The 24,906-nt window shown below is 54.8% G+C and overlaps 9 protein-coding genes across 9 annotated transcripts; 2 read left to right on the forward strand and 7 right to left on the reverse strand.

The window, feature by feature from the left end:
* Positions 1–828: 828 nt before the first annotated feature.
* BKA78DRAFT_257034 (glycoside hydrolase superfamily) lies at positions 829–2,396 on the forward strand (the record flags this gene model as incomplete). The annotated part of the gene is made up of 2 exons (XM_066885148.1): positions 829–2,156; positions 2,225–2,396. 2 exons carry the CDS (start codon positions 829–831, stop codon positions 2,394–2,396), a joined length of 1,500 nt encoding a protein of 499 aa, XP_066740271.1.
* Positions 2,397–5,285: 2,889 nt separating this feature from the next.
* Positions 5,286–6,392, reverse strand: BKA78DRAFT_360360 (uncharacterized protein; the record flags this gene model as incomplete). The annotated part of the gene is made up of 2 exons (XM_066892410.1): positions 5,286–6,098; positions 6,162–6,392. The coding sequence occupies 2 exons, from the start codon at positions 6,390–6,392 to the stop codon at positions 5,352–5,354; spliced, it is 978 nt and encodes a 325-aa protein (XP_066740272.1). The 3' UTR covers positions 5,286–5,351.
* A 685-nt stretch (positions 6,393–7,077) lies between these two features.
* On the reverse strand, positions 7,078–8,702 carry BKA78DRAFT_322980 (uncharacterized protein). The gene is made up of 3 exons (XM_066889161.1): positions 8,480–8,702; positions 8,264–8,430; positions 7,078–8,212 (listed from the first exon to the last, which is right to left on the reverse strand). Exons 1-3 carry the CDS (start codon positions 8,493–8,495, stop codon positions 7,469–7,471), a joined length of 927 nt encoding a protein of 308 aa, XP_066740273.1. The 5' UTR covers positions 8,496–8,702; the 3' UTR covers positions 7,078–7,468.
* A 383-nt stretch (positions 8,703–9,085) lies between these two features.
* On the reverse strand, positions 9,086–12,780 carry BKA78DRAFT_382465 (uncharacterized protein; the record flags this gene model as incomplete). Its single annotated transcript, XM_066893035.1, has 3 exons — positions 10,655–12,780; positions 9,304–9,545; positions 9,086–9,254 (listed from the first exon to the last, which is right to left on the reverse strand). Exons 1-3 carry the CDS (start codon positions 12,683–12,685, stop codon positions 9,086–9,088), a joined length of 2,442 nt encoding a protein of 813 aa, XP_066740274.1. The 5' UTR covers positions 12,686–12,780.
* A 575-nt stretch (positions 12,781–13,355) lies between these two features.
* On the reverse strand, positions 13,356–14,490 carry BKA78DRAFT_355850 (uncharacterized protein; the record flags this gene model as incomplete). The annotated part of the gene is made up of 3 exons (XM_066891975.1): positions 13,356–13,386; positions 13,434–14,215; positions 14,281–14,490. 3 exons carry the CDS (start codon positions 14,488–14,490, stop codon positions 13,356–13,358), a joined length of 1,023 nt encoding a protein of 340 aa, XP_066740275.1.
* A 353-nt stretch (positions 14,491–14,843) lies between these two features.
* On the reverse strand, positions 14,844–15,518 carry BKA78DRAFT_355851 (uncharacterized protein; the record flags this gene model as incomplete). Its single annotated transcript, XM_066891976.1, has 2 exons — positions 14,844–15,275; positions 15,348–15,518. 2 exons carry the CDS (start codon positions 15,516–15,518, stop codon positions 14,844–14,846), a joined length of 603 nt encoding a protein of 200 aa, XP_066740276.1.
* Positions 15,519–16,613: 1,095 nt separating this feature from the next.
* BKA78DRAFT_256316 (major facilitator superfamily domain-containing protein) lies at positions 16,614–18,347 on the reverse strand (the record flags this gene model as incomplete). The annotated part of the gene is made up of 6 exons (XM_066885074.1): positions 16,614–16,995; positions 17,084–17,695; positions 17,748–17,845; positions 17,896–18,052; positions 18,099–18,162; positions 18,215–18,347. 6 exons carry the CDS (start codon positions 18,345–18,347, stop codon positions 16,614–16,616), a joined length of 1,446 nt encoding a protein of 481 aa, XP_066740277.1.
* Positions 18,348–20,152: 1,805 nt separating this feature from the next.
* On the reverse strand, positions 20,153–21,328 carry BKA78DRAFT_298690 (uncharacterized protein; the record flags this gene model as incomplete). Its single annotated transcript, XM_066886950.1, has 1 exon — positions 20,153–21,328. One exon carries the CDS (start codon positions 21,326–21,328, stop codon positions 20,153–20,155), a length of 1,176 nt encoding a protein of 391 aa, XP_066740278.1.
* A 1,191-nt stretch (positions 21,329–22,519) lies between these two features.
* BKA78DRAFT_256373 (kinase-like domain-containing protein) lies at positions 22,520–23,806 on the forward strand (the record flags this gene model as incomplete). Its single annotated transcript, XM_066885081.1, has 1 exon — positions 22,520–23,806. The coding sequence occupies one exon, from the start codon at positions 22,520–22,522 to the stop codon at positions 23,804–23,806; it is 1,287 nt and encodes a 428-aa protein (XP_066740279.1).
* Positions 23,807–24,906: the final 1,100 nt, after the last annotated feature.

Below are 24,906 nucleotides of genomic sequence, written 5' to 3' on the forward strand. Positions count from 1 at the left end.
AGATGTTGCAAAAGAGCTCGGTTTCTATTTCGGATCATGTTGCCAGGGCAAGGCTGTGGCTGTGGCCGGGGCGGCTGGTGTCGACTTGGGTGTGGACGACTGGTCAACCTTAGGCCCTCTAGGATTCAGAGGCTGCTTGCCCACCACCACAACCACCAACATCTGCTCTCCAGCCAGGCCAATTCCATCTGTTTTTCAGTTGCAACTCCCTCGTTTCTTCACTCGCTCGTCCGCGGTTTCTCGCGCACAATTCCAACGCGCTCAAGTCCCGCATTCCGCCTGCCTTGCGTCGACCTGACTTGACTTCCTAACCTAGTCCAGCTCGCCGTCACACCCCGGCGGCCAAGAAGGCAGCCCGCGCTGAAACAAGATCATGTCTTCCCAGCGCGCCCCTTTCTCCCGTACCTTTTCCTTTGAACAAGACGACGACAGTCGGCCAACTCTCCAGTCGTCCCCCTACGACGACGTCCCTCCACCCCCGCCAGCCCATCGCAGTATTCCTGCCCAGCAGAGTTATGGTTTGACGCCTCACGCCCAAGAATACTCAAACATCCCCCCGGTCTCGCCCATCACCCATCGCAGACAGTCATCGTCATCGCCCGGAATGGATAATAATTCAGGTGAGCGCCGTCGATTTTGCATCGCATTCTTCGCGCTCCCGGTCTGCGGGTGCCACTGTCGCATTCTTGGAATTAACCTTTTTCTTCAGCACCTTACCAATCGCCTTACGGCTACGTCCCGCCTGCGACGCACATCATGGGCCGCGATCCTACCGCCTCCAACGTCTCTCGCGAGGGTTTGGCCCAGGGCGGTGCTCTCTCAGATTCCATGTCCCACGGAAGCTTGCCGACCCCGGATTCCCATTCGCTGAGCCATGACGGAGTCTACGCTGACGATCCATACCGCTCGCGATCGAATCCGTTCCAGAACATTGACCCAAACGACATTGAGGACGACGACGACGATATTGCCGCCTACCACAGAGGTCGAGGGGTTGGCAAAAAGGGCCTCGCGGCGGGCGGCGCGGCTGGTGCTGGCGCTGCCGCCGCCGCCCTGTCCAACAGGGACCCCGATGGTCACGGCAACTACGTTCCCATGGGAGGCAGCGGCCCCGGAGAGTACAACCACGGCTTTGCCAGCGAAAAGTCGGAGTGGGCGGCCAAGGAGAGAGCTGTTAAGAGGAAGCGCAAGCTCATCATTGGACTCGTCATTGCTTTCATTATTGCTGCAATCATTGCCGGTGCCGTCGCCGGCGGCATCATCGGCGCTGAAAAGGGAGGCAAGGATGTTTCGGCTCCAGCATCTAGCCACAAGGACGACGATAGCCACGGCGAATATGACAAGGACTCGGCCGAGGTCAAGAAGCTGCTCAACAACCCCGACCTCCACCGCGTCTTCCCGGGCATGGATTACACACCCTTCAACGCCCAGTACCCCGACTGTCTTCACAACCCGCCATCGCAAAATAACATTACTCTCGATGTGGCTGTTCTCACCCAGCTCACCTCGGCCATTCGCCTGTACGGCACCGACTGCAACCAGACCGAAATGGTGCTGGCTGCTCTCGACTTGCTCGAAATCAAGGACGTCAAGGTTTGGCTCGGCGCCTGGCTCGGCAACAACAAGACGACCAACGACCGTCAAATGGCGCAAATGTGGAGCATCCTGGACAAGCACGGCGGCGACCCCTTTGCCGGTGTCATTGTCGGCAACGAGGTGCTGTACCGCAAAGACATGTCGGAGACGGAGCTCGCCAAGATTCTCAAGGACACCAAGGACAACATCACGACGCACAACTGGGACCTGCCGCTGGCGACGTCGGACCTGGGCGACAACTGGACGGAGCAGCTGGCGACCGAGGTCGATATTGTCATGGCCAACATCCACCCGTTCTTCGCGGGCGTCGAGGCGCCGCAGGCCGCAAGCTGGACGTGGTCGTTTTGGCAGAACCACGACGTTGCCGTGACCAAGAGCCTGACGAACAAGAAGCACGTCATCAGCGAGACGGGCTGGCCCAGCGCCGGCGGCAACGACTGCGGCACCGAGGCCGGCTGCACGAGCGACACGCAGGGCAGCGTGGCGGGCATTGACGAGATGAACACGTTTTTGGGCGACTGGGTGTGCCAGGCGCTCAAGAATCAGACCGAGTACTTTTGGTGAGTCCTTTTCTTCTCCTTCAAACCTGAGCACAGTTTTCGAATGGCAACTAACCCCTCGTGACTAGGTTCGAAACATTTGACGAGCCGTGGAAGGTCCGCTACAACACAAAGGACGAGCAGTGGGAGGACAAGTGGGGCCTCATGACCATCGACCGCAAGCTCAAACCCGGCGTCCAGATTCCGGATTGCGGCGGCCAGCAGGCAAAGGTCGTGACGGGCAATCCGGCTGCGGCGTAGAGTGCTGCGACTGCAGCGACTGTGTAGACGAGGTGCTTAATCATTGGCAAGAAGAGAGAGAGAGAGAGAGATGTATTGGAAAGAGTCAAAGTACGCAAGTGCTTGGTCAAGTGGTGAGTGTGCGTCGTGCACGCGTGACGTGAAGCGGATGCGACGACTGGAGAGATGGGGCGGGTGGCCGGCTGGCATCATACCAAAGTACGGTGGTACGCATGTAACGAATTCTCCCTTTTTCTATGCTTTTTGGGTTGGTTTGATGGTGTATTCTTCCTTTTGGACTGGGATGGTATGGTATGGTATGGTATGGGAAGGACTGGAGGCACGCTTGATTGATGCACGTACGTACGTTTGCACGGATACGGATGGATGGATGGGTCGGTGGATGGATCGGGAGGTGCTCTTTTGCGTTTTGGTCTCTTTTTGCTGGTGTGTGTGGCTTTTTGCATCGTTGGTTCATGGATTGGTGGGGTGTGGTGGTATAGTGTTGGTAGTGAAGGAGGGGATGAGTGTGGGGATGAGGGTTGAAGAGGAAGGGGTGAAAGAGGCAGAGGCAATCATATCAGACTTTTCTTTCCGTGCATGATGAGCAGTGAGGTAATTGATTCGGGTGGCTTGTGAGTGTCGAACGGGTGAAGTTCAAGCGTATGCGAAGACGAGTGGTGTGAGTAAAGTAGGGGCGGCTGAGAGTGGGAGATTTGGAAACGAGCACGCTACCTCTTCATCCATACGGTAGTCGTTGGCATCCTTTCATCTTTTGGGGCAGGCAGTCAGGGGCCGCAAGACTGACATAGAGAGATGGGCATGTATGCGTTGGGAAAGGCGTGTGTCGTGGAAGCTGGTGTCTTCATTCTTCCTAGAGGTAGCTCGTCTAGCTCAATCGTGGGCCCAATGATGATGTCTCTACGGAAGTCAGTCCTCAGACTTGCCTTCCATCACAGCGGGCGGGCAAGCAGGTAGAGGGACGACGGGATTTTCATGGCGGCTGTAGTGTTATGGCAGTAGTGGTCACTGACGCACTGCGCGTGCTGTTGGCTAGTTGGGAAGTCGGAGGAGAGTCCTTCCCTCAAACTTCTGTTGCTTGCTTGTGTGATCTCCTTGCTCGCATAGTCATAAGCGTCATCACTGTTCTGTCTGTAGTATGCTATGCGTCCGCCTCTGTTGTACGCGGGCGGCACGCTTTGTACTGCTGTGCATTCATACTGAGGAAGGAGGGTGTGATGCGGAGCGCGGCGCGGTGCAAAGCGGTCATGCTGGGCAGAGGGGAAGTTGTTGCATGCCATTGCGTTTTTTCAAGACTGTAAGGCGAGTGGCCTAGACCAGCCCAGCCCGGGTTGAGGACTTGAGGCTTGGCGATGGATCGTGTGGGCGCGGGGAGTGGAGTATGGCGATTGCATGGCATGGCATCGCTTGCGAAAAATGGAAGGGGTAGCTACGTAGGTCAACAGCAAACTTGCAATGGGGTTGGATTCCTGCCCCTGGCCCTGATGAAACTTCCTCCGTCTCTTCGACGTCTGGTTGCTCCTTTGAAATCACTGGCTCTCATCGTTGGAGATTGCTGGCTGAATCAGCAGGAGCGGGAGTGTTCCAGCGGTCCAACGTGTTGAAGCTGCTGAGTGTAATGTTACTGATGAATGCAATAGACTTGTTCAAATTCCAATTCAAGGAAGCCTTTCTCTGGTGCACGGCTTACCTATTCTGTGATTACTCCTAGCATAGAGAGTGATTGACAAGACTTCTAGGTAAGATTGCTTGGCCGGTGTTAACTTGCCCCGTGTTGAGCGAATGCAGAGGGAAGCTCATAGATTGGTCTCTGCCAGAGGGAGCAGAGCAGCTCGCCAAATAGGTGCGTGTCTGCTGCTATGTCAGGGGATGATGCCATACACGAAGCGGGACTGGTGGCAGAATGAGTGACGTCTCTACTGACGCAATGGAGAGAGTGGATACGGCTTTAACACCATGGTAGGCACAGCCGACACCGAATTCAAAGAACGATCCCCTTTTCCCAAGAGCGTTTGGATTTCCGACCCCGCCTTTTCAGATTTCTGACCGCACCTCCCAAGGCAGATAGTTACCAACCAGCGAGTCGTCCAGCGTGTCATCCAGCGCGTTCTCCAGCGCGTCGTTCAGTCGCTGGGTAATTGAACTGATGAAGGTGGAGGCCTGGGCGCTTCGGCACAGTCACCCCTGACATCATCAGGGGCAGTCAGTCGCCGGGTACTTGGGCAGTTGTCGCGCAGCCAGTCGCGCAGCCAATCACGGAGCCAATCACGCAGCCAGTTGCGCAGTTGATCGTCAGGTAGGCAGTCAATTGCAAGGCACTTGGTTGCGCAAGTACATGTAGTCACGCCATTAGCAGTATGGAGGCGGAGTCAGAAATCTAATCGCCTTCCCAAGCTATCAAGCCGTCCGTTCAAATTCGGGTTGGATACCGATGAAGTAAGAATCAAGTCTCAATTGACTAGGTAGGCACACAAGGCGCGTACATCGGTGAGCGCAAATCGAAGGGATCTCTGCTCAATAAAACCAGGATCACGGAGAGAGGTATGAGATAATGTGAGACGGCCATCAGAGTTTAAATAGACAGGATCTTCCGCAACTTGCAGATACTAAACTGCAAGAAGCCCCTTTTCGCCCCTTTCTGTGGCTGAAAAGCACTCTGTTTCTCCGAAAACTCCTTGACTCCAAAACTTCACAGGGCGCAGTCCTGCCGCGTCGACTTGGATTCTTTTGAAAACGGGCAAAAGGAAGATGTTTTTGACTACTGTACTAGACCGAGGGTTTGATTTGGATTCGATCCGGTGCAGCTTTTGTTCGTGACTGGACCAACAGTCAACAGGCGTTCTACTGGTTGAGTTGGAGGGCGTGTTTTCGATCCATCCAAGGCTCGAAGGCAAGTGTCGAATTTGTTTGCAAATTTGGCGTGTCGTGACACTTGCGCGTGCCTTAAAGTGGGAGTCAATACGTGGTTCGTGCTCGTTTTCCAGCTCGTGAAGATGACTCGATCTCGTCAACAAGGGTGCCCACTAGATTGTGATGTTTTTGTATCACCTCTTCGCCCTTGTCTGAGGATGAGTTGTAAGTGACACTGCCAATGGTGTTTGCTCCTCTGCATTGTCTACACTTCCACTTGAGACATTCCTTGCGAGTAGATGTGAACTCCCAGCCGAATGTAACCAAACACATCGCCTCACAGTGATGACACTTGAGACGTATTGGTCGATTGTTCGTAAGGTAGCTAATCAGCCCATGCCGAAAGGCAAAATTGTCGTCCATCATCTCCCAAAATTGCCGCGAGTGCTTGAGGCTAGAGAGGTACTTGGCTGCAAAGTTGAGAGCCATGTGATGCAAATCTTTGCACGGAGTGGCGAACATCTTTGCCGCCACGGCGACATAAGAGTTGGCCGAAAGGCAGGCATCGGATTCTTTCGAGTCGGAATGGAACTTGGCCATCTGATTGGCGATGGCGGTCTCGGCCACCTTTAGTGGTCCGTAAACCATGTACTTGTCCGCTATTGCGTACAAGTCGATATTAAAGGCGAGAATGCCAACCGTCTTCTCTTTGTAGGATTCGTAGTTGCCATGTACGTATCGCACGATCTCTTTATCGAACCTCTCCTGGGTCAAATAAGAGAGGCTGAGCAGAAGCTTCACCAGGTTTGGATCATCATCATCGCCAAGATCCAGGACTCCGCTTAGCCCCTCCTAGCAGTATCTTAGTTTATGTTCCAACTCGCAATTGAAACGATTGAAAATCGTGGACTATACCTGGAATGGCAGATTTCTGCTCAAAGCTCTCTCAAAGTGCGGCGACGCTGCCGCCAGAAGAATTTGGTACAGGCGAAACTCCACACCCCGACAGCGAACTGTGCAGTCTGTGTGTTCTTCTAGAGAGAAGTCGCTGTCATAGAACCGCTCTAGGTAGTCGCGCGAGAGAGGTTGGATCTCCGTGCGCGAAGTGCTTGCGTCGGAAGCTTCGGGGGCGCCATCAGACGCCATGATGGACAAAGTGGTGGACTTCGATGGTTGTGTCTGTGAAACGGCCCAGGTTCTGAAAGCGATGATGTCCCGCGTTGCGCCAAGGGAAAATTAGAGTTAACGCGGCAGAGGTTGCGCGAAAGCATGTGCAGCGCGCAACGCATGTTTGTTGTTCCGCAATGGACCTCTCTCCTCCATTCAAGAACAAGCTGTTCCATACATGATCCAGATGGTTGGTATTCCGACTTTTATGGAGGGGAAAAATCAAGACAGCATTCAAGATGTTAAGTGTAGCGGTAGAGGCGAGCAAACGAGAATCTAGAGCGCCGCGCATGACGGTTTACTAACTCAAAATAGTAATGGAAGCAAACAAGGTGAGTGAAATGGAAGGTCGTTAGACTCGTAGAAGGAGAGGGCTGTGACGCCCACCGCCTGGAGAAACCAATTCAACGTTAGCACTGAATGCGGAACAGCGATTGCCACCAAGAAGCCGACTTCCAAGTTGTCGCCGGAGAGGAGACAGCAAAGCCGAGGGGGCGCGAGATTGCGCATACAGATGTCTGCCACATGGAACTCCAAAGATGCAGAAAGCGAAGGGTCCCCCCCACTGGATGAACTTCCGAATCCAATGTGGTTCCACCATCTTTTCATGAAAGAATGGTATGGATCGTGTAAGCTTGAATCATAGGTACACGGAGCAAGGAATGGGAAAGAAGACTATTGTTCTTGAATCAGCTATTGATCAGGACAGTACAAGCAACAAGGATCAACTGAGACTTCCTAAACGTGTTTTGGATGGAGTTACAAAAAGCAGTCAAGTATGTGCGGTATTCAGGTATCCCAGCGTATTTGCGGGTCGGAAGGGGGGCCTCTAATGAATGGAGCACTCCGCAATGCATTTAGAAAAGAGGCTCCTGAAAACTATGATTTCATCAACTCATTTGAGAAGCCGGTGGAATCCCATAAACCCATTTCGAGGGCTGTCTGCAGCTCTAAAATCCAACCACTCCAATCCCCAAAACTCCTGGTTCCCGAAACTCCTGGAAGCGACTTAGCCGCGTCGATCCGGCCTGGCGAATGCCATGTGTTGACAGGGTTTATTGCTCTCGCTTCCGTTTTTTCAATTGCGTCAATTGCGAAGAGAGGTCGACTTGGTCGAGCACAGACGTTGTGCTGTTGTTGTGACCTCCTTCAGGCGGTCTGTTCAACCTGTCCACGCAGTTGATCATGCTGCATTTGAAGCACTGCCACTCAAGTTTTGTGTCAGGATCACGACGGTATCCATCGCCGAATTCGACGGATTGCCTTCCATCACAATGCTCACATTTACGGAGCTGCTTCTTGTTGGTGGCGATTTGGTCAATCAGCTCGTCGTGGAAGTCAGCAAAGTCTCTCATCAGAGCTTTGAGGCTTGTGGATGTGTTGAGGTAGCTGATGTGCTTTGCCGCGTAGTTGAGAATAAGGGCGTGGATTTCTCGCCGCGGGGTGCGGGTGAAGACTTCTGTTGCCAGGCTTGAAAAGTAATGTGCAGACAAATTTCTTATTTGTTCAGCCGAGCAAGGCGCCGAATGGAAATCTTCCATGACAACATCGATTCTGGCTTTCTGATCCTTTACAAGTCCTTGGAAACGGTATTTATCCGCGGTCGCGTACAGGATGACGTCGCAGAACAAACGCTGGCAGCGTTTTTTCCTCGAGACCTCTGCGAATGTTTCATGGGCGAACTGCAGAAGGCGTTGCTCAAAGTTTTCTCGAGTCAAATAGCAGTAGCAAAGGAGCAGGAAGATGAATTCTGGGTCATCGTCTTCGTCTTCCATGTGAATGGTTCCAGTCTGGGCCTCCTAAGACCATCTTAGAGCCTGAAATTACTGCTTTGGGGGATTCTAGGATACCTTGAATGGTGATTCTGGCTTGAACGCATTGGCGAAGTATTCTGATTGAGCCGCGAGGACGACTTTGTGGACATGCCATTCTTTGCCTTGACAATGAATTGTGAAGTCTGTGTAATCCTTCAGCTGGAACTTGCTGTCGACGTGAGCTTGGAAGCGATCACTGAGGGCTGAAGTGCTGGAGTTAGCAAAGCGTTCATGTGTGAAGGGAATGCATACCGGGCATCGAGCCCATGGTAGCAACGCGAGGCAAGATCGTATCGAGCTAAGCTTTCTATCGCCACAGGTGAGTTGCGAGCGTCGCTGAGGGCCGTTGCGGCTCGCAATTCACCGTCGAAAGTGCCGCAGGTGGATTCTGGAGCTGGTAGAAGGAGGTGAGTGTCGTGGTTTTGGAAGTTGTTGAAACTGCGATTCAGCTTTGCTGGCGCGGGTCGGCGCGGAGGTCGTCGCGTGGAAGACGCGCAGGTCGCGCCGGCTACTTGCGCTGCCAGCGACTGGTTGTACCACGGTAACACAACACGATTTGGGTTAGATCCACAATCCCTTCGCGCAGAATTCAACACCACAATCGGTCCTGAGCGCAATCACTAGCGACTGGGCTCAGACAGAGTATTGGAAGCGGCGCAGTGGGAAATCAGAATGCATTACATATTCTTCAACTGATCTAAAGCCGACCTCCAACGCCCGTGAAGTCCCATGCCCGCAATGTCAGTGCTAGTCTTCACGCCAAAATTCCATCAGACCGTCTCTCCAACCCCCAAACCTCCTCCTGTAGGCGACATTCGTGGATTCAAAGGTTTTACGTATGCCGTGTAATGACACCGCTCATTCCTCTCGCATTCGCTTGCTTGGACGAGCAGAGATTTCGGCCTGTTCAGGCACCGTGGTAGTCGTGCTGTCGTCTTCGCCGATGTGTCGACATTCGTTCAAGTCGTCAAAAGCGTTGCATGTGCCGCATCGGCTACAAGTCCACCAAGTGTCGGGGTTGCCAGGCCTGAACTGGTCATCAATCGCAGCGCACGGCCGTCTTGCATTCCGCGCACTCCCGCAGCTGGTTCTTGCTCATCGCCATGTAAGCAATAAGCTCATCCAGGGAGCCATAAAGGTCGCTCATCAAGCTTCTGAAGACTGAGGACTTGTAGAGGTAGGGTAGGTGCTTTGCCGCGTAAGCGACGACGAACTGACGAAGATCTCGATGAGAACTTGTGGCGTACATTTCGCTCGCCAGTCTTGCAAAGAAGGGTCCTGACAGGTAGCGTCCAGTGCGCTCCATGCCGACCGATAACTTTGCCGACATTAGGCAGGGCTCAGAGAGCAAAAAAACGAAAAACAAAACGACGATTAAGGGAATTGATCCCCGGTCTCGCGGCATGCAGACGAAGCTGCAGTATGGCTAACTGAGATGGCAGAGTCGATCATCACCATTCAGCCACGGCCGGTATATTGACCTGGTCCGAAGGCCTATCGTCGTTGAAAGGTTGGCGGTTTGACCAAATTATATAGTGAACTAAAATCTGGCTAGCCTGGGCATGGCCTAAGGGGGACAGGAGCCTTTTGTCTACGACAGTGCCCCTAACACTGCCTTATTGCGGCAGCGTATGTTGCTCTACACTTCTGAGCCCCGCTCCGCAAGGCTCCTCGTAGGCAGCCTCCATGTCTCCTCCACTTATGGCGTTCTCTGCATTTCGCACAAGTTGTCTGAACATGTACTTGCCGGCGATGCTGTAGATGGCGACATTGTGCAGCATTTGTGATTCTTGTGCCTAGACTATGGCTTTCGTCAAGGTGCTCAAGCTGGCTTGCAAAGTGTCTAGCCCCACGCGTCTAAAGCCACCTGCATCTCCCACTTTTCTGTGGATAGCAACGAACGCAACGCAATCAACGCAATCAACGCAATCAACGCAATCAACGCAATCAACGCAATCAAGAATCGGTCAGTCGCGCAATCTGCTTGCATTGCTAGCGATACCAGCTCGTCCGTGCGGAACTCAATCAATGAGGACCGCAAATACTGGCAACTGGCGCGCAAAGGGGTTGTGAAATGGACGCAGTGTATGTACATGAGGGCAAGAAGCAGGATGTCAGCACAGTCATCACTTGCTTCTCATACATTCCAACTCTGAGTTCGAGTTGCCCCACACGATCACTCCCCGTAAACCAGTGGAAGTATTTAGCAGAAGAAGAATATTCACGCCTAACTGTAGTAATGTGATGGTATCAATACGCAACCTCAGCCGACTACGCCGATCCCAATGCAAGCCGTCCGCTCATTTACGCCTCAAACACGAATGCCGCTCCGATCCAAACACCAGGCTCATGCAGAGAAGGAATCTCCAAGTGTCGAGAAGAAACACCTGAACTGAAGAGACTTCATCAAAGCCTGCACGCACGCACCAAATCCGCCGCCTGCGTGGCCGGCGACGACGGGCCCTTTGCCTCGACGTCGCCCTCCTCGGGCATGCTCGTCTCCTCGTCGTCGTAGTAATCGTCGGCAATGACATCCTTCTCATCCAGCCAGCCCTCATCCAAAGCAAGCACGATCAAGTCCTTTGCAGACCAGATGCCAGACGTAGGCACGTTCTCCGGATCCAAGATATCCTGCACCTTGTTGAGCGTCTTCTCCAGCTGCTGCTTCCTCTTGACAAGCTCCTCGTCAAACGACTTGGGCGCGCCCTTCTTGGTGCGGGTCCGCCCCTTGCCTCTCTTCGTCTTTGGAGTTGGTTCGATCCGGCCCATCATCTCGTACAGGAGGAAGTGGAGCCACATGAGGTTTGTTTGTGGGTGGAATCCGCACCAGGAGCGGCCCTTTTCTTTGGCTTCGTCTGCGCGCGCGTCAACGTCGGCGAGCGGGTCGTCCAGGAACACAGCGCCACGCATGTACCGGTAGATCTCGTACTGGTATTCTTCGGACGAGTCGGCTTCGAACAGCCACTCCTGCGGCTCCAGATCCTCAAAGGCAATGTCGGATAGAGCAGGCTCGGGGTGCTCGGCTGGAGACGTCATTTGTGCTCGCGACAGCGTGTAGTCGATGAGTGTGGTTTCAAGGCCGGTAAAATTGAGCTTACGTTCAAGCTGGGAGAGATTGATGGGCGCTGCGATGGGCTTGTTTGAGTTGATGGGTCGAATGCAAATGTTGCCCATGTGCATGTCTCGGTGCTCGAAATGTGCCTCCTCTTCGCCCTTTCCCAATGACAGTGCGACGCCCCAGAAAATGTCCCAAACACCGAAGATGCCGCCGACGGTTTCCATATCTCTCTCCTCCAGATCACTACCAGCGTCTTGCATCTCGATGACTGCCCAAAGCTGTGTTGCATCGTAGCTACCCTCAACACCGGGGTCGGGAAAGATGCTTTGCTTCTCTTCAGGGCGTCCGTCGTTCCAATTGCGCCAGGCCTTGATGAAAGGATCCGAGGGCGCACCTTGCAGAATGTGAATCTCTCGAAAGTTGGTGAATCCCGGCACTTCCGACATGCGTCGCAGGAGCTTGACTTCACTCAGGACGGACTTGACAGAGCTCATGTTTTCGATGCGCTCTTCCAGCTCCTGGTCCTTTTTGGTCTTTCGTTTTCCTGCTGGCCGCTTCACCGTCTCTGGCGGAGGCTTCAGAGCAATCATCTTGATGACGGATTCGTCCGACTTGCTGAAGCCAGGGATCTCTTCCTTGTGCGCCAGACGGTAAACCTCGCCGTACGATGCCTCGGCGATTTTCAAGACGTTGAACTCATCCTCCAGGCTGGTTGCCCATGTTTCAAATGGCCTGGGCGCAGATCTGCCTTCCGGGTCCGAGCAAAGGCGGAGTAGTCTTCTAGTGTGGTATGCGTACGGATCCGAGCGGGAAGGCTTTGCCGTCATGACGGATGGTGTCTTGGTGCGTCCAGATTTGGTGGACCTGTGCTTGGAGCTCTTGGAGGACCTGGCGGATGTCCTCGGGGAAGCCGAGCTTCGTGTCTCCTCCTTTAATCTGATCGCTCTCTCGGGAGTCTTCGTGTGGTTCGACGGTTCCTCTTCGATGGTCTGAACATCGCCTTTGCTCATTGTCTCCGCCGTTTGTGACTCAGCTGGTGGTGCTTGTGGTTTGGTCTTTCTGGAGGATCGAGGAGGGGACACAGTTTCTGCTTTTGTCTTTTGCTCGGTCGCGTCTACCGAGGCAGCTTTTGGTTTCCGCCGGCGGACAGGGGAGCAGACATTGTTATCGATCTGCTGCAAAGCCCGCTGCCGCGTCTCGCTCTTCTTGCTCTTGCCTCCATCAGGCTCTATCCGCAGCCTGTCCATAGACTCTGCAATATCTCCAAGGTCATCATTGACCATTTTCGCTGGTTTGGGTACTGCGGTGTGTTCGATCGGGCTCGTAAAAAGGTCTGTCATGCTGCAAAACGCCGTCGTCTTCTTGGAGCGCTTTCCGTAGGTGGTTTTGATGCCCGCCATGTTGTCGGATTCGATCGGCCGAGAATTTGGAGAAGCGAGATATTCGTGGTTACGTCCCCTTTGCAAGCGATTGTGGGTGGCGAGGATGCGTCGAGAGGTCGAGCGAGGGAGGGTTGGAGTTGGAGGGGCTCGGGGATTTGCGTTGCGAGATTTGCCTTGTTTTGTGCTAGCGCCAGTGTTGTCCCAGCAACGCTATCGATTAGGGGACAACTGACATCATTTCGCTGCAGCGCTTCCAAAATGGATTTTCAACATTCCTTTGCCTGCTGAGTTTTTTTTCCTGACTTAGATGTTTGGAAACTCCTTGGAGCTCTTGATATCATCAGCTATCTACTTTTCTCGCCGCAGGCCGGACCCTCAACATGTCAAATCCGGGAGCCCATCAGCCCTCAATTGCACTTTGATCACCCATCCTCACTCTGTATGTTTTTCCGCCGCAAAATCAGACCGAAGTTATCGAAGAAGACTGACCGTCCTGATGAGAGCTGTTCTTCCGTTCTTCACCCTCCGCTACTGAAGCAGTCCCCATCCACCGGCAAGCTTCCTCGTTTTTTGAATGTGTCAAAGTCGCAAACAGCAAGCCATTCAAAGGCAGCAGCTTCATGACCTCGGTTCGCCCTTAAGTGGTCGACCACGTTTCCTCCGGATAAGGGGTACTTTATCATCGTCCTCAGTCTGGGGGAGTATTCCACGCTCTTTCCCTTTTTTTGTTTTCAGCTGAAAGACCGCGTTTGCTTCTGTGACCAACTTCTTCCGAAGCTTCTCATTCTCCGCAGCCTCATTCTTGAGCTTTTTTGCGTTTGCTGCCACTTGTACACGCAAAGAGTCGCTGACCACTGTCTCCGCGCTGAGCAAGTGAATCTTTATCGCCAGTTCTTTCCTTGCCAGCCTCAATTCGTTGTCCGAGGTAGTCAACTGGCGATCTAGATCCGTGTTCCGAGTTTGAAGTGAACGAACATCCCTCTGGGATACGGAAAGTTGTGTCCGCAGGCTCTTAACATCGCTCTTCAGCTGATCGATCGTCTCGTCCGCGTGATCCAGAGCGCCTTTGGTCTCCTTCAACGTCTGGTTGGTCGCGGCAGCAGCTTCCATCAGTCGAGCCTCCCTTGTTTGAAGTTCACCAACTTTTTCCTGCGACTTTTCTACCTCTTCCGACTTCTGCTTGTTCTCCTCTTGGAGACTTTTGATCTGTTCTTGCATCTTGCGTATCTCAGCACCTGATCCATCGTTCATGATCTTGCCATCAGTAACCGCAGCTGCTGCTTGGGGAGTCTCCGTGTCCAGGGATGCGGAATCTCCACCTTCAATACTGCCAAACAGGTCCGGGTACGTGAGGCGACTGCCGTGCTGGACGACAGCGAGGGCGGCGGGAAACTTTTCCCTGAACGTCTCAAACGCTCCACGCAGCTCCGGCGCCGCAACTCCCTTGGACCTTGCGTCCTGAGTGGCTTGGTAGATGCGGAACATGAGAACAGCGCACTCCTCTGACGCAAACATCCGGGTATCTTGTGTCGAAGAGTTTTCGTTTTCCTCCAAGTCATACAGTCAGTGCGCGCACAAGGAGTCATCGTGTAGCTGCTGCGCGCGTCACTTACAGGTTTCTTCTGCCTCTTTGCCGGGTGTTCCTCCTCATCAAGCTGATCCCTCATGGCGCGCTTGTTAGGTGAAGTCAACTCCAAGAAGCCTTCATTCTGAGGAGTCATGGCGCATTCGTTGGTTGGGCTCTCAGCTTGGTCAGTCATTCGACGCTGATGCTCCAGCCATATGGCTTCCTGGATGGCCCTGACGACCGGGAATTCCGGCATGGTGTCGCTCAGCCTTTCCTGCGCATGGGTTAAGTGAAGCAGTGATGGCGGATGTCCTTGCAGATGGAGCCGCAGGTGGAAAGGCAGGTGTTGGAGCTGGCGCTGCACGAGGATGAGAAGTCGAGGGTTGACAGGTTGAGGTCAACAGAGGAGGAGCGGGAGCAGCTTTATATGGACGACTGCTCTGTTGAGCACACTTAGCAAAGGTAAGATCATGTCACACAAGTCCTTGGTGTAAAGCTTCACTTCAAGATAAAGGATGGATTCCAGACCACCGCAAGTCGGTCATTCTGCCCCTGAACTCATCAACACCAGACCAACACCAAGCAAGTTTCAACCCAAACCCAAACTCCTCACGAGTCTTCGTAGTCGTCGTCGTCGTCGCTGTCGACCTCGTCGTTGTCGTCATCGCTGTCGCCCTCCTCCTCCTCTTCCTCCTCCTCCGTCTCGTCCTCCGTCTCGTCCTCCGTCTCGTCCTCCGTCTCGTCCCCCTCCTCCCCAAACTTCATCTCAATCCTCAGCTCCACCGCCTCCAGCTCGACGTCCCTCTTCGCAAACCAGAGCCGATCCTCCAGCTCCCGATTTGCTCTTGTAAGCTCAACGGCGTGCCTCGCCACCGCGTCGTACCTGCGATCCAGACGATCGGCTTTGCGCTGCGCCCGCGCAGCGACGCCCTCGAGCCGCCTGTTTTCCTGCTTGAGCGCGTGGTTCTTGGCGACCAGCGCCTCGTTGGCTCGGTTGACCGCCACATTGCGGCCGAGCAGCTTGCCGAGCTCGAATTCGCCCTGTGGTAAAGTGTTAGTGGGAGGACGGCGGAGGATTGGGGAAGGGGAAGGGGTAGAAGGGGGAGGACGAACCTTTCGCTTCAGCTTCTTGATGACCCTGTCGTAATCGATCAGGGGGGGAAGGTCCTCCACGCTCTCCGCCTTGCGCTTCAACGACGCCCGCGCCGCTGCTCTGGTGGTGGTGGTGGCAGGGCCGCCCGCGGCCTCCTGCGTCGTCGTTGGTGATGGGAGCGGCGACGACATGATGATGGTGGTGGTGGTGGTTGTGGGGCGGAGAGGAGAAAAAAGAAGATTTGGTGGCGGCGGCGGAGGAGATGGTGGTGTCGAGCTCGGGAAAGTGGCGTCGACGATCGTGAGTGAAGAGAGCGGAGGCGCAAGAAAGACTCGAGATTTGAGGGACCGAGGGCGATGATGGAGGTGGCTGAAGAAAAAGGAAAAGAGAGGGAGGACGATTGAACGGCGAAAGGGTTTTGGTGACGAGAATCGTGTGAAAGGCAAGTGAACCCATTGTGAAAGGGTTGTGAAGGCACGGGTCTCCTTCACACCAGATTGGTATACACAGTGTGTGTGGTAAGCAACGCCATAAGTTGCCTTTTTGTCCTTATTACGTTGCTCAACGCAACTAAGGGTATAGCCAAAGCAACGGCAGTCTACATAACATGTATTACTGATTGCCCTTATTGCCCTTGTTGCCTCTCGGTATTTGCCCCCGAACCCCTGACCCTCTTAGAGCGACGGCAATAAGGGCAACGACAATGCAATTGGCACTTCTTATTATCCTGAGCAACGACAACGCAGAAAGAGCTCTTCTTGCGTTGCGTTGCGTAGCGTTGCGTTGCTTTCCACACTGGATATACAATTCTATACCGAAACCCCAAAACAGGACTGCCACACCAGAGCAACGACAAGACCAACTCTTATGCAACTGCGCGGCAGGCGAGTGTATTTGCGTCCCTCTGTTGCCTCAATCGCCAGCAGACAAAGTCTACAACACACATCTGCCGCAAAGAAAACACTGCTGTTTTACTTCCGTCGTGTCGTTGTCAGCGGAATTATTTGGCTTGCTGGAGAAATCAGGGGGGCGAGCGAAACAAAAAAAACCCTCTGCCGCTTTCCATTGATGGCGCTCGCTCACGACACCTGTCCAACTGGTAGAAGAGTGATGAAAGGGGAATGGAGCGGCATCAAAAGCGGTGGCACGGAATAATAGGGAGACGGACGTTTTGTTTTGTTTTGTTGTTTCGCTCAACATGTACAGGATATGTAAGGACGGGTGAGCCCTTTCATGGTCGACCCAATCGAGAGCCAGCCGTGCCAGCACTCCTCACAACCGCCCATCTACACCACGGCCTCGCCCTTCGGCTGCACCCCCAACTTCTCGACCTCGGCATCACTACCGGCATTGGCCTCCTCCGCGGCCCGCGTCTCCACCACGACACCATCAATGACCTCGCCATCATCGTCCTCGCCGATCAGGCGCTCGGGGACCAGCCACGCGGCCCAGGTGGTGAAGGGGGCGCTGACGAAGAAGACGGTCAGGGCGATGACGAGGTTGGTGAGCAGCGACGCCGCGCGCGACGCGCCGACGCCGTACGACAGCGCCATGCCCAGCGACACGCCGCCGCGCAGGATGCCCACCGTCACCGAGATGGCGTCGGCGTCGGCGTCGAAGGCCGCCACCGCCCAGTAGAGCCACACGAGGATGATTTCGAAGGCGAGGCTGTAGCAGCGGGTGACGTGTTAGCAAGAAGAGGACGGGGGCGAGGGGAGGGGAGAGGGGAAGGGGGTTTGAGGCCATGGGTGCGTACCGGAGCAAGATGTATAGAGCAGCGCCGACGCCGAAATTGGCGTCGTCCCAGTCAATGCTGGGCTCCTCCTTGGCCCAGCGGATCTGGACAACCAGATACCAGATCCACATGGCGGTAAACAGGGCCAGCGTGAGGCACCAGGTCCAACGGGCCTGGGTCGAGCGCTTGGCCCAGCGCGTGTCGAGCCACGAGCCGACGAGCAGGTTGACGAGCGCGCCAACGACGGCGACGAGAAAGCCAATCAGCGCGCGCGCCCTCACCGAAAAGTACGCCGCGAGGTAGTTCCCTTGGTATGTCTGCCCCCATTCCGACGTGATGAAGGCCGGGATCAGCAGCAGCATCTCCTTGCGCCGCAGGATGCGGAAGAACTCCTTGGTCTGCGCGCGCCAGCTGCGGCCGTGGCGGGAGAAGGTGGGTGTCTTGCCGTCGGTGCGGACGAGCTTGTCGGGAGGTGCGAGCAGCAGGGCCAGCGGCAGCCCGAGGCACTGGATGGCGATGAGGACGAGGTACGTTTTTGTCGAGATGGAGCCGGTTTCGCTGCCGTCTTTGTTCAGGGCGAGTTGGATGGCGGATGCGATTATGGAGCCCAGCTTGTTCAGTGCGAGCCAAATGCTCACTTTGCAACAGTTCGTTAGCACAAGCACGATAAGTGGGAGGGGTTGACTTGCAGCAAAGACCTCTGCGGGCCGGTTCTGGATACCCCACGGCAACCGTAGCCTCTGCAGACCACAGTGCGGAAGCCTTGTTCGTGTTAGCGCTCGACTTTTGGCATGTTGGGGTTGCGTGAGACTTGCAGATAGGCCGCAAGTGACGGAGCCGAATATCAGGAACCACTGGGTCCCAAACGCCGAATTGCAGTACAGCGACGCAGAATAGGGCGCGTATCCAAGTGTCCCAAAGGCGATGACCCATTTGACGCCGATAATGTTGCTGACGACGCTGGAAAAGGGCGCTCCGAATGTCATGATGCTGCTTCGAATGAGCTCATGTCCGCAGGAACCGAAATTTTCCTTACACATAGGTAATGACGTTGGCGGCATTGACAACGTAGGGCTCAGCCTGCCCACCAGCTCCCAAATCTGGCAAGCTCTATCAGTATTGTCTCTCGCGAATATGTCTGGAAGTGCGCACTGTTGAGGGCTGACCATATTCCAGGCTGTGTGAAGCTGATGAAACCGAGAATGACGGCTTGAAAGATGGTTCCCCGGTAGATGTCGTGAAGCTTGGAGACGGGGCGCGTCTTTTGCTCAGCAACCTGATGCATCTTGACTGCAGCAAGCAAAACAAAGCGAGCAGCGTCGGGACGTGAAAAAAGTCCCGCAGCTCGACTTTATACGGGCCATGTTGATAAGTCTTTTGCCTCTTGTTCGAATGCTGAATCGGATTGCGCGACGTTATAGCCAAGTCTCAAAAGTGGGCGCGGACATGCTGCTCTGGAGGCGCGTGTGGGTCTCTGTGGGGTATTGGGGTCAAGATATACGCTGCTCGCTAGGGGTTTCGCTTGCTCGATTGCGACTCTTCATTGGGTGTTGATACACGGCGTGGTTTCTGAGTGCGTCATGCACCTGCATTGCATCGCCTGGAGAGTTGCCAAATCCAGCAATCAAAGCGTCCACGGCTTCAGTGACCTGTCTGCCGACCACTGCTCGTAGTTGGTGATAAGAAAACGTCATTTAGAGGTAGACACCTCGCCATTGACGTTTGGCTGCCACGTTGACTGCACATAAGAAAGAGGGATAATTGAATAATGCAGGAGAATTTCGATCAAATGGAAAATTTTTCGTGATGCTGATCTGGTTCAATGTTTCCCAGCTCTCAAAACTTTGCTGTTGAAAGGTTGCTGAGTTGGGGAGTCGCGATACCAATCCGGTTCGAGAAGCGTCTGACTCGTGAGATAGCTGAATTGCTTAATCCAGCAGTTTGAGCGACGAGCAATCGTCTCCGGGCCCACACCCAAGCTTTGGTCGCCCACCCTTGCAATCAATGGCAATCAGTTGCGCTGCCGAGCTCTTGCCGCCTGATGATACTGATGATATGGGTCTTGAACACGACAGACAGCTGTTGAAAGTGCCTGCTGGCAATACATTTTTCTTGAGCTTTTCGGCACGGAAATTTCCATGCAAGCAGTAATGATCATTCAAGCCTCAAATGCTGGAGGACAAGCAGAAGCTACCGTGTTCGACTCGTGATGGAAAGATCACCTACCTTTTTACGCGGAGAAGATCGAGACTTAGCTGCAATTGTCAGAAATCTCCTCTCCCGCCGGAAGGGCATCTGAGGGTTGCAAGAAATGTAGAAGTTTAGGAAGCAGGTTTACTTTCTCCCAAAAATGGGAACAGCGTGGGCACGGCGACCTTTGCAGCCACCTCGGTTTCTCTGCGATATCGGTCGCAGTACAACAGCATCTAGGACTACGGATCACGGCATCGCCATGGCGTTTCCAATCTGCTTGGCGGCATACGCACGACGCCGTCCACACTCCCGTCTCGAAACCGCGTCTTCCAGAACCATGGAAGCCGTCATGTTGTACTCAGTACGCGAATCGCCAAGGCGTCTCCGCACCTCTGCCGCTGTTGCAGTACTAGATGCGACGGGTGTTGTTCGTTTGCACAGCAATAGGTGATGGAGACGACGACGCTTCGGTGGATCGGGACGCTAAGCCCCTAGATGCCGTCGTTGCGAAGCTTAGCTGAGCTTACTTTGCTGACATACATGACGACGACATGTTGAGAGCTCCGTGCCTAGATGACAAGGCCGAGGATAATGTAGAAGTCGTGACACGGTGGTACCAAGATACGGACCACTGCCTAAACGGCTGCAGTGCGGGTGTTGAGGAGTCGTTGAAGGTTTTCCTGGAGCATTGTTTGGTTCAGCAGATCGGCGCCTTGAACGTAGGGGTCGTGAATAGATGATGCGCGAGAATCTCCAGCTGTAGGCAGATAGATGAAGACATGCATAGGGGGCGCCGGATGGTCGATTTGATGTTTGGCAGCGCTGAGAGGAAGGATAGAGGGCTGGCACACGTCAGATGAACTCGGCTTCTTGTCCGTACATCCGCCTCCCGCCCGTTCAAGGCAAGTCGACCCTTTCATCTCCCGCGCTCCGATTGGCAGATATACTGCGCAACTGGTCCCTAGACCCCTGGCGACATGGAGGTTCCGTTCCTGATGGCGATGTGCCGCGGCTTGTCGACGACGGTTGCTTTTTCTCATCAGGCGTTCTTGGCCGTTGAGGTTGGGCTACTGCAAGCTGAATTACAGAATGCGGATTGGAGAGTGTACCGGAAAGCGATGGTCCAGCGTTACAAAGGACGGCGCCGGTGACGTCGACGGCGTGGTTTGGCAGCGGACGGGAGAGGGCGCGGGGGCGGGCGCGGCAGGTTCCCGTTTGTCGGCCTCCCCCTTGTTTCGACCAAATGCGAGACACAGACAAGGTGGTTGCTGGGTTAAAGAGGCTGATCAAGGCACACGTGAGGTCGGTCAAATGGAGCAAGTCCGAGAGTCGCACAAAAGTTAGCCGGAATGCTGAGAGAGAGAGCGGTGACGACACGGCGACGAGTGCAGTCGACGGGTTGGGCGGTGGACCATCTCGCAAGCGTCCCGGGCGGTGGATCGCAAGCAGAGCTGTCTTGGAGTATTGGTAGAGAGATGATGGTTGAGCTGGTCCTTGGCCCGTCGTGACGTGGCTCTTGGTAGGTCCAAGTTGCGCAGGGCAGGCTGGTCCCGATGGGGGCGCGCACCTGTTTCGGGCCTGGCAGATGTCAGGAAAAGCGTTGAGCGGTTTTTTCTGATTTGCTTTGGGTTTGATGGGCTGAGGTGTTTCGTGTCGCACAGCGCCGTACCCTCTGCCGACAGGGCCTATCGGACAGCGGTTATGGAGGCACAGAATAGCCCATTGGCCGCGCTGGATAATGTGTCGACGCAACGTTGGAGTCGAGCATCGGGCTGTCCGCCACCTGGGGAGGGCCAAGAGCCAAGAGACGCGGGCTTTGTTCGAAGAATTTTCTCCGCAGGTGCAGTGCAGTGGTAGAGTATTCCCGTGGAAATGTGAGTCGTGGTTGAGCGAGAGGATGCGAGGCGAGGCTGCAGGCGTGCACCCCACGAGCTCCGCATCGAATGCTTGCAGGAGTGGAATGCATCTGCTGGAGGGTGGCACTGGCACGTCTGGGGAAGCCTGCAGTGCCAGTGTCCGGCATCTCAAATCCGGAGTAGCCAAAAGAGGCGCTCTGAGGATCCATCCGTTCATGTCCCCACGACGTCAGGCCCAGGGCAGGCCATCGTCTTACCCACCATCAGGGCACATTACACTACTACATTACCACTCTCCACAAGCCACTCCACTGCCCACTTATACCCTTTTCTCCTCCTCGTCCCTTTATTCAACATCCACCACTATTTCCTATACAACACCCTCCTCCCTCCATCCATGCTCCTCCTCCACCACCCTCCCACGCCAAGCCGCTACGCCATCCATCTCATCCTGACCGTCTGCTCCAACATCTGAGAATCCGCTCCTCGCCGCCCTCTGCAGCCGCCAACCCCGTCTCACCCTCGCGTCTCGCTACCCGCACCTCCAAGCTCAGCGCCGCGACTGTGCCCTGCCGCCATGCTCGTTGCCAAGAGCCTCGAAGACACCCCAAGACCCTCCGCGTCCTCGCCCTCCGTCTCGGCCCCTAAAAACATGGCGCGACCTGTCCCACATGCTCCCGCTGCAACCGAATATAACTCGGTTCCTGTCCCCGAAGACAGCGACAGCACCGAGTCAGCCGCCGAGCATCCTGAGCCAGTCACTCCCACGAGCGACTCGACCTCGCCGCCTACCTTTGACAAGCCGAATGCCTTTGTAGACAAGGCCTCTGATCCTCAAATGGCCACGGCTACCATGACCCTCTCGGGCCCGCGTCCCGTCCGTCCGCGCGCCACTACCACGGATACTGTGCCGAGAGGCGGCTTCAAGAAGATCGGCACCTTTGTCAAGAAGCGCATTCACCGCACCAATTCGTCCAAGAAGGGCGACGACAGCACAAGCAGCAGCGAAAACACCTTGGACGCTACCACACGTGGGCCGACTACCCGCCGCGTCGCACCTTCCGCCGACACCAAGACGAACAAAGCCAATCCTCCTTCTCCTCAAGCTGACTACGCCGTCATCTCTGGCTGGTCCGAATCTCGCAAAGACTCCAACCATTCTTCTCACTCCCTCTCTCCACCCTCTCCTACTTCTCCTGCGAGCACGCTTGACGACGGCATGACTTCGTTCGACTTTGGGCCTCGCCCGTTCCACACCCAGACCCACACTGGCGCCAATGGCCTCCGCAACGGCATCACATTCGACGACTATGTGACAAAGCAGGGCATGGTGGAGCGAAGGGACCACCTTCTCAACAAGAGCGCAAGCGTCGAATCCCTACCTGACACTGTCTCGCACCAGCAGCCGATGGATAATGTTCCAGCATCACGCCCCTTTCTCGGAAGAGCAGCCGAAGGCACTGGTCTCAAGTCTCGCCGGCTGTCAACCATTCTACCGGATGAATTCAACGTCGACTACTGTGAGCTGGACAAGGAGTTCAAGAGTACGAGCGCCATTCCCTTTCGTCGTGGCCGGAAGCTGGGCGATGGTGCGACTGCAGAGGTGCGCATCATGTGCCGAAAGGACGGAGGTGTCAAGGAGGGATTGTTTGCCGCCAAGCAGTTTCGCACCAAGGACAGGGACGAGTTTGAAGGCGAGTACCTGAAGAAGATCAAGTCTGAATTCAGCATCAGCAAGTCTCTTCACCACCCCAACATTGTGGAGAGCATCCGGCTCTGCACGCACAACGGACGATGGAGCCACATTATGGAATTTTGTCCCCACGGAGAACTCTACGCATTGGTAAAGAAGGGCCTATTCCTACCTCCCCAATTCGGCGGACATTACCGCGCAGCCGATCGTCTTTGCTTCTTCAAGCAAATCTGCCGGGGCGTGGGCTACCTGCACGACCACGGTATCGCACACCGAGACCTCAAGTTGGAAAACCTGTTGATTGACAGTGAGGGACATTTGAAGATTTCTGACTTTGGTGTCTCGGAAGTTTTCTCTGGCGAACACCCTGGCCTGCGTGCAGCTCGAGGCGAATGCGGCGTCAACATGGGCGAAATCAGGCTCTGCAAGCCTGGCATCTGTGGAAGTCCTCCATACATTGCACCGGAGGTTCTGGACAAGAGATGCCCCTACGACCCACGAGCGGTTGATGTTTGGTCAACTGCCATTTGCCTCTTCTTCATGTCGAATCAATCACCTTGGGCAACCGCGGACCCAAAGAACGACGTCAAATACGCTGCCTACGTACGCAACTGGGACGAATGGCTTCAGCGACACCCGGACGGCCGCGTCCTTGACGACAATTCCCCCGACGCGTATCCAAAGACCTCGCCCTCCTTTCAACACTTGGACAACCCCTCCATCAAGAAGCTCGTCGTCAAAATGCTCCATCCTGACCCGTCCAAACGCATCACCATGCGGGAGTTGCTTGCGACTCCGACCATGCGCGCTATTGAGTGCTGCACTCCCGAAGGCTACGACGACCCGTCCTCCACCATCTCGGTCGATGCCCGCACCAAGGCAGGTTGCAAGAATGCTCGCAAGGCACTCACCGTCAAGAAGCACCATCATCTTCCGCCCAAGGAGAGCAAGATCCCCAAGGCGCTGCAGCACCGTTTCGACATGGGTCACGGATGGTCATGATCGCTACCCCTGGCGCCAACCCTTATCAACGTTTTTGCCACAATCGTCCTCCAGCTGATTGGATCGTCGGCTTTCTGGACCAAAAAGTTGGTTCTTTCAAACCTTTTTCTTCGCATCCCTCTGCTTCTGCAAGTCATTCGGATTCTGATAGACCGCAGCGGCAATGATAGGACGAATTGCGCTGCTTGTTGAGCTCTGGCCCCACTTTCCCAGGTTCATGGGTCCGGGGATTCCGGGGTGTGCATCTGGAACGCTATGCGCATGGGGGAGCGGGCGAGCGAACGAGCGAGCTCACCAAAGCCGAGCTCGCAATGAGCGACTCGAGCATGTTCTGGGCGTTCGGTCGGGAATTCCATGGAGCAATTTTTCCTCCACACCTCTCGCTCGGATGCAGCCTACCGGACGCGATTGGCTCCTTCACGCTTCCTTGGCCGTCACGGGTCCGTCAGCCTGTTGAACGGATGCAGCAGGAGCGGTGCGTGTTCGGATGGTCTCTGTTGCCTCTTTTGCACAACTCGCTCCCCGGGTTTTGATGCACCCGCCATGGCTGCACCGGCGTCGTTGGAAGAGATGAGCCTTGCCGTGTTTGTTGAGGCGTCAAAGGACGGAAGAAGACCCCTGTTGTCGAGTTTTTCCTAGAAGCGCGAATTTCTGATACCACGAGTCGGCGTTTTTGTTTTTTGGCTGTGTTGCTATTGTTGTTGCCTTTGTATACTTGTTGCAACCACGTCGAGTCGTTCCTCCCAGCCACAAGTCACCTCGCGATGCTTCCATGCCTGCGTTGTCAACTGTGCTGGGCCTCTGGATCGCCTCTTATCATTTTGAGGTTTCTGTCTTTTCGTATTGTTGTAGAACAGACTTTTTTGTTGATTGCATTGCCCCGGTTGGAATTGGAATTGGGATGGGACCACACCAACATTTACACACACGATACATACGCTACGAGCGAGCAAACTAGCGATTGAGCGAACGAATGAAAGGACTGAGACAAGACACGCACGATGACGGCTGGATATGGCGATCTTTCTTGCTAGCAATTCTGTTGTTTTTTGGGGGGCCTTGGGATTTGGGATAGAAAGAGTATCACGGCATTCGCTTTT

This window comes from Phyllosticta capitalensis (genome assembly GCF_038381095.1).
Source record: "Phyllosticta capitalensis strain CBS 128856 chromosome Unknown BKA78scaffold_10, whole genome shotgun sequence".
In the NCBI taxonomy this organism is placed as follows: Eukaryota; Fungi; Ascomycota; class Dothideomycetes; order Botryosphaeriales; family Phyllostictaceae; genus Phyllosticta; species Phyllosticta capitalensis.

Bases quoted from the DNA above. Each gene is read 5' to 3' on its own strand.
- BKA78DRAFT_322980 (XM_066889161.1), bottom strand. The intron at 8,213-8,263 runs GTATCCTAGAAT...AGATGGTCTTAG, and splicing joins AGCCAGAATCACCATTCAAG to GAGGCCCAGACTGGAACCAT.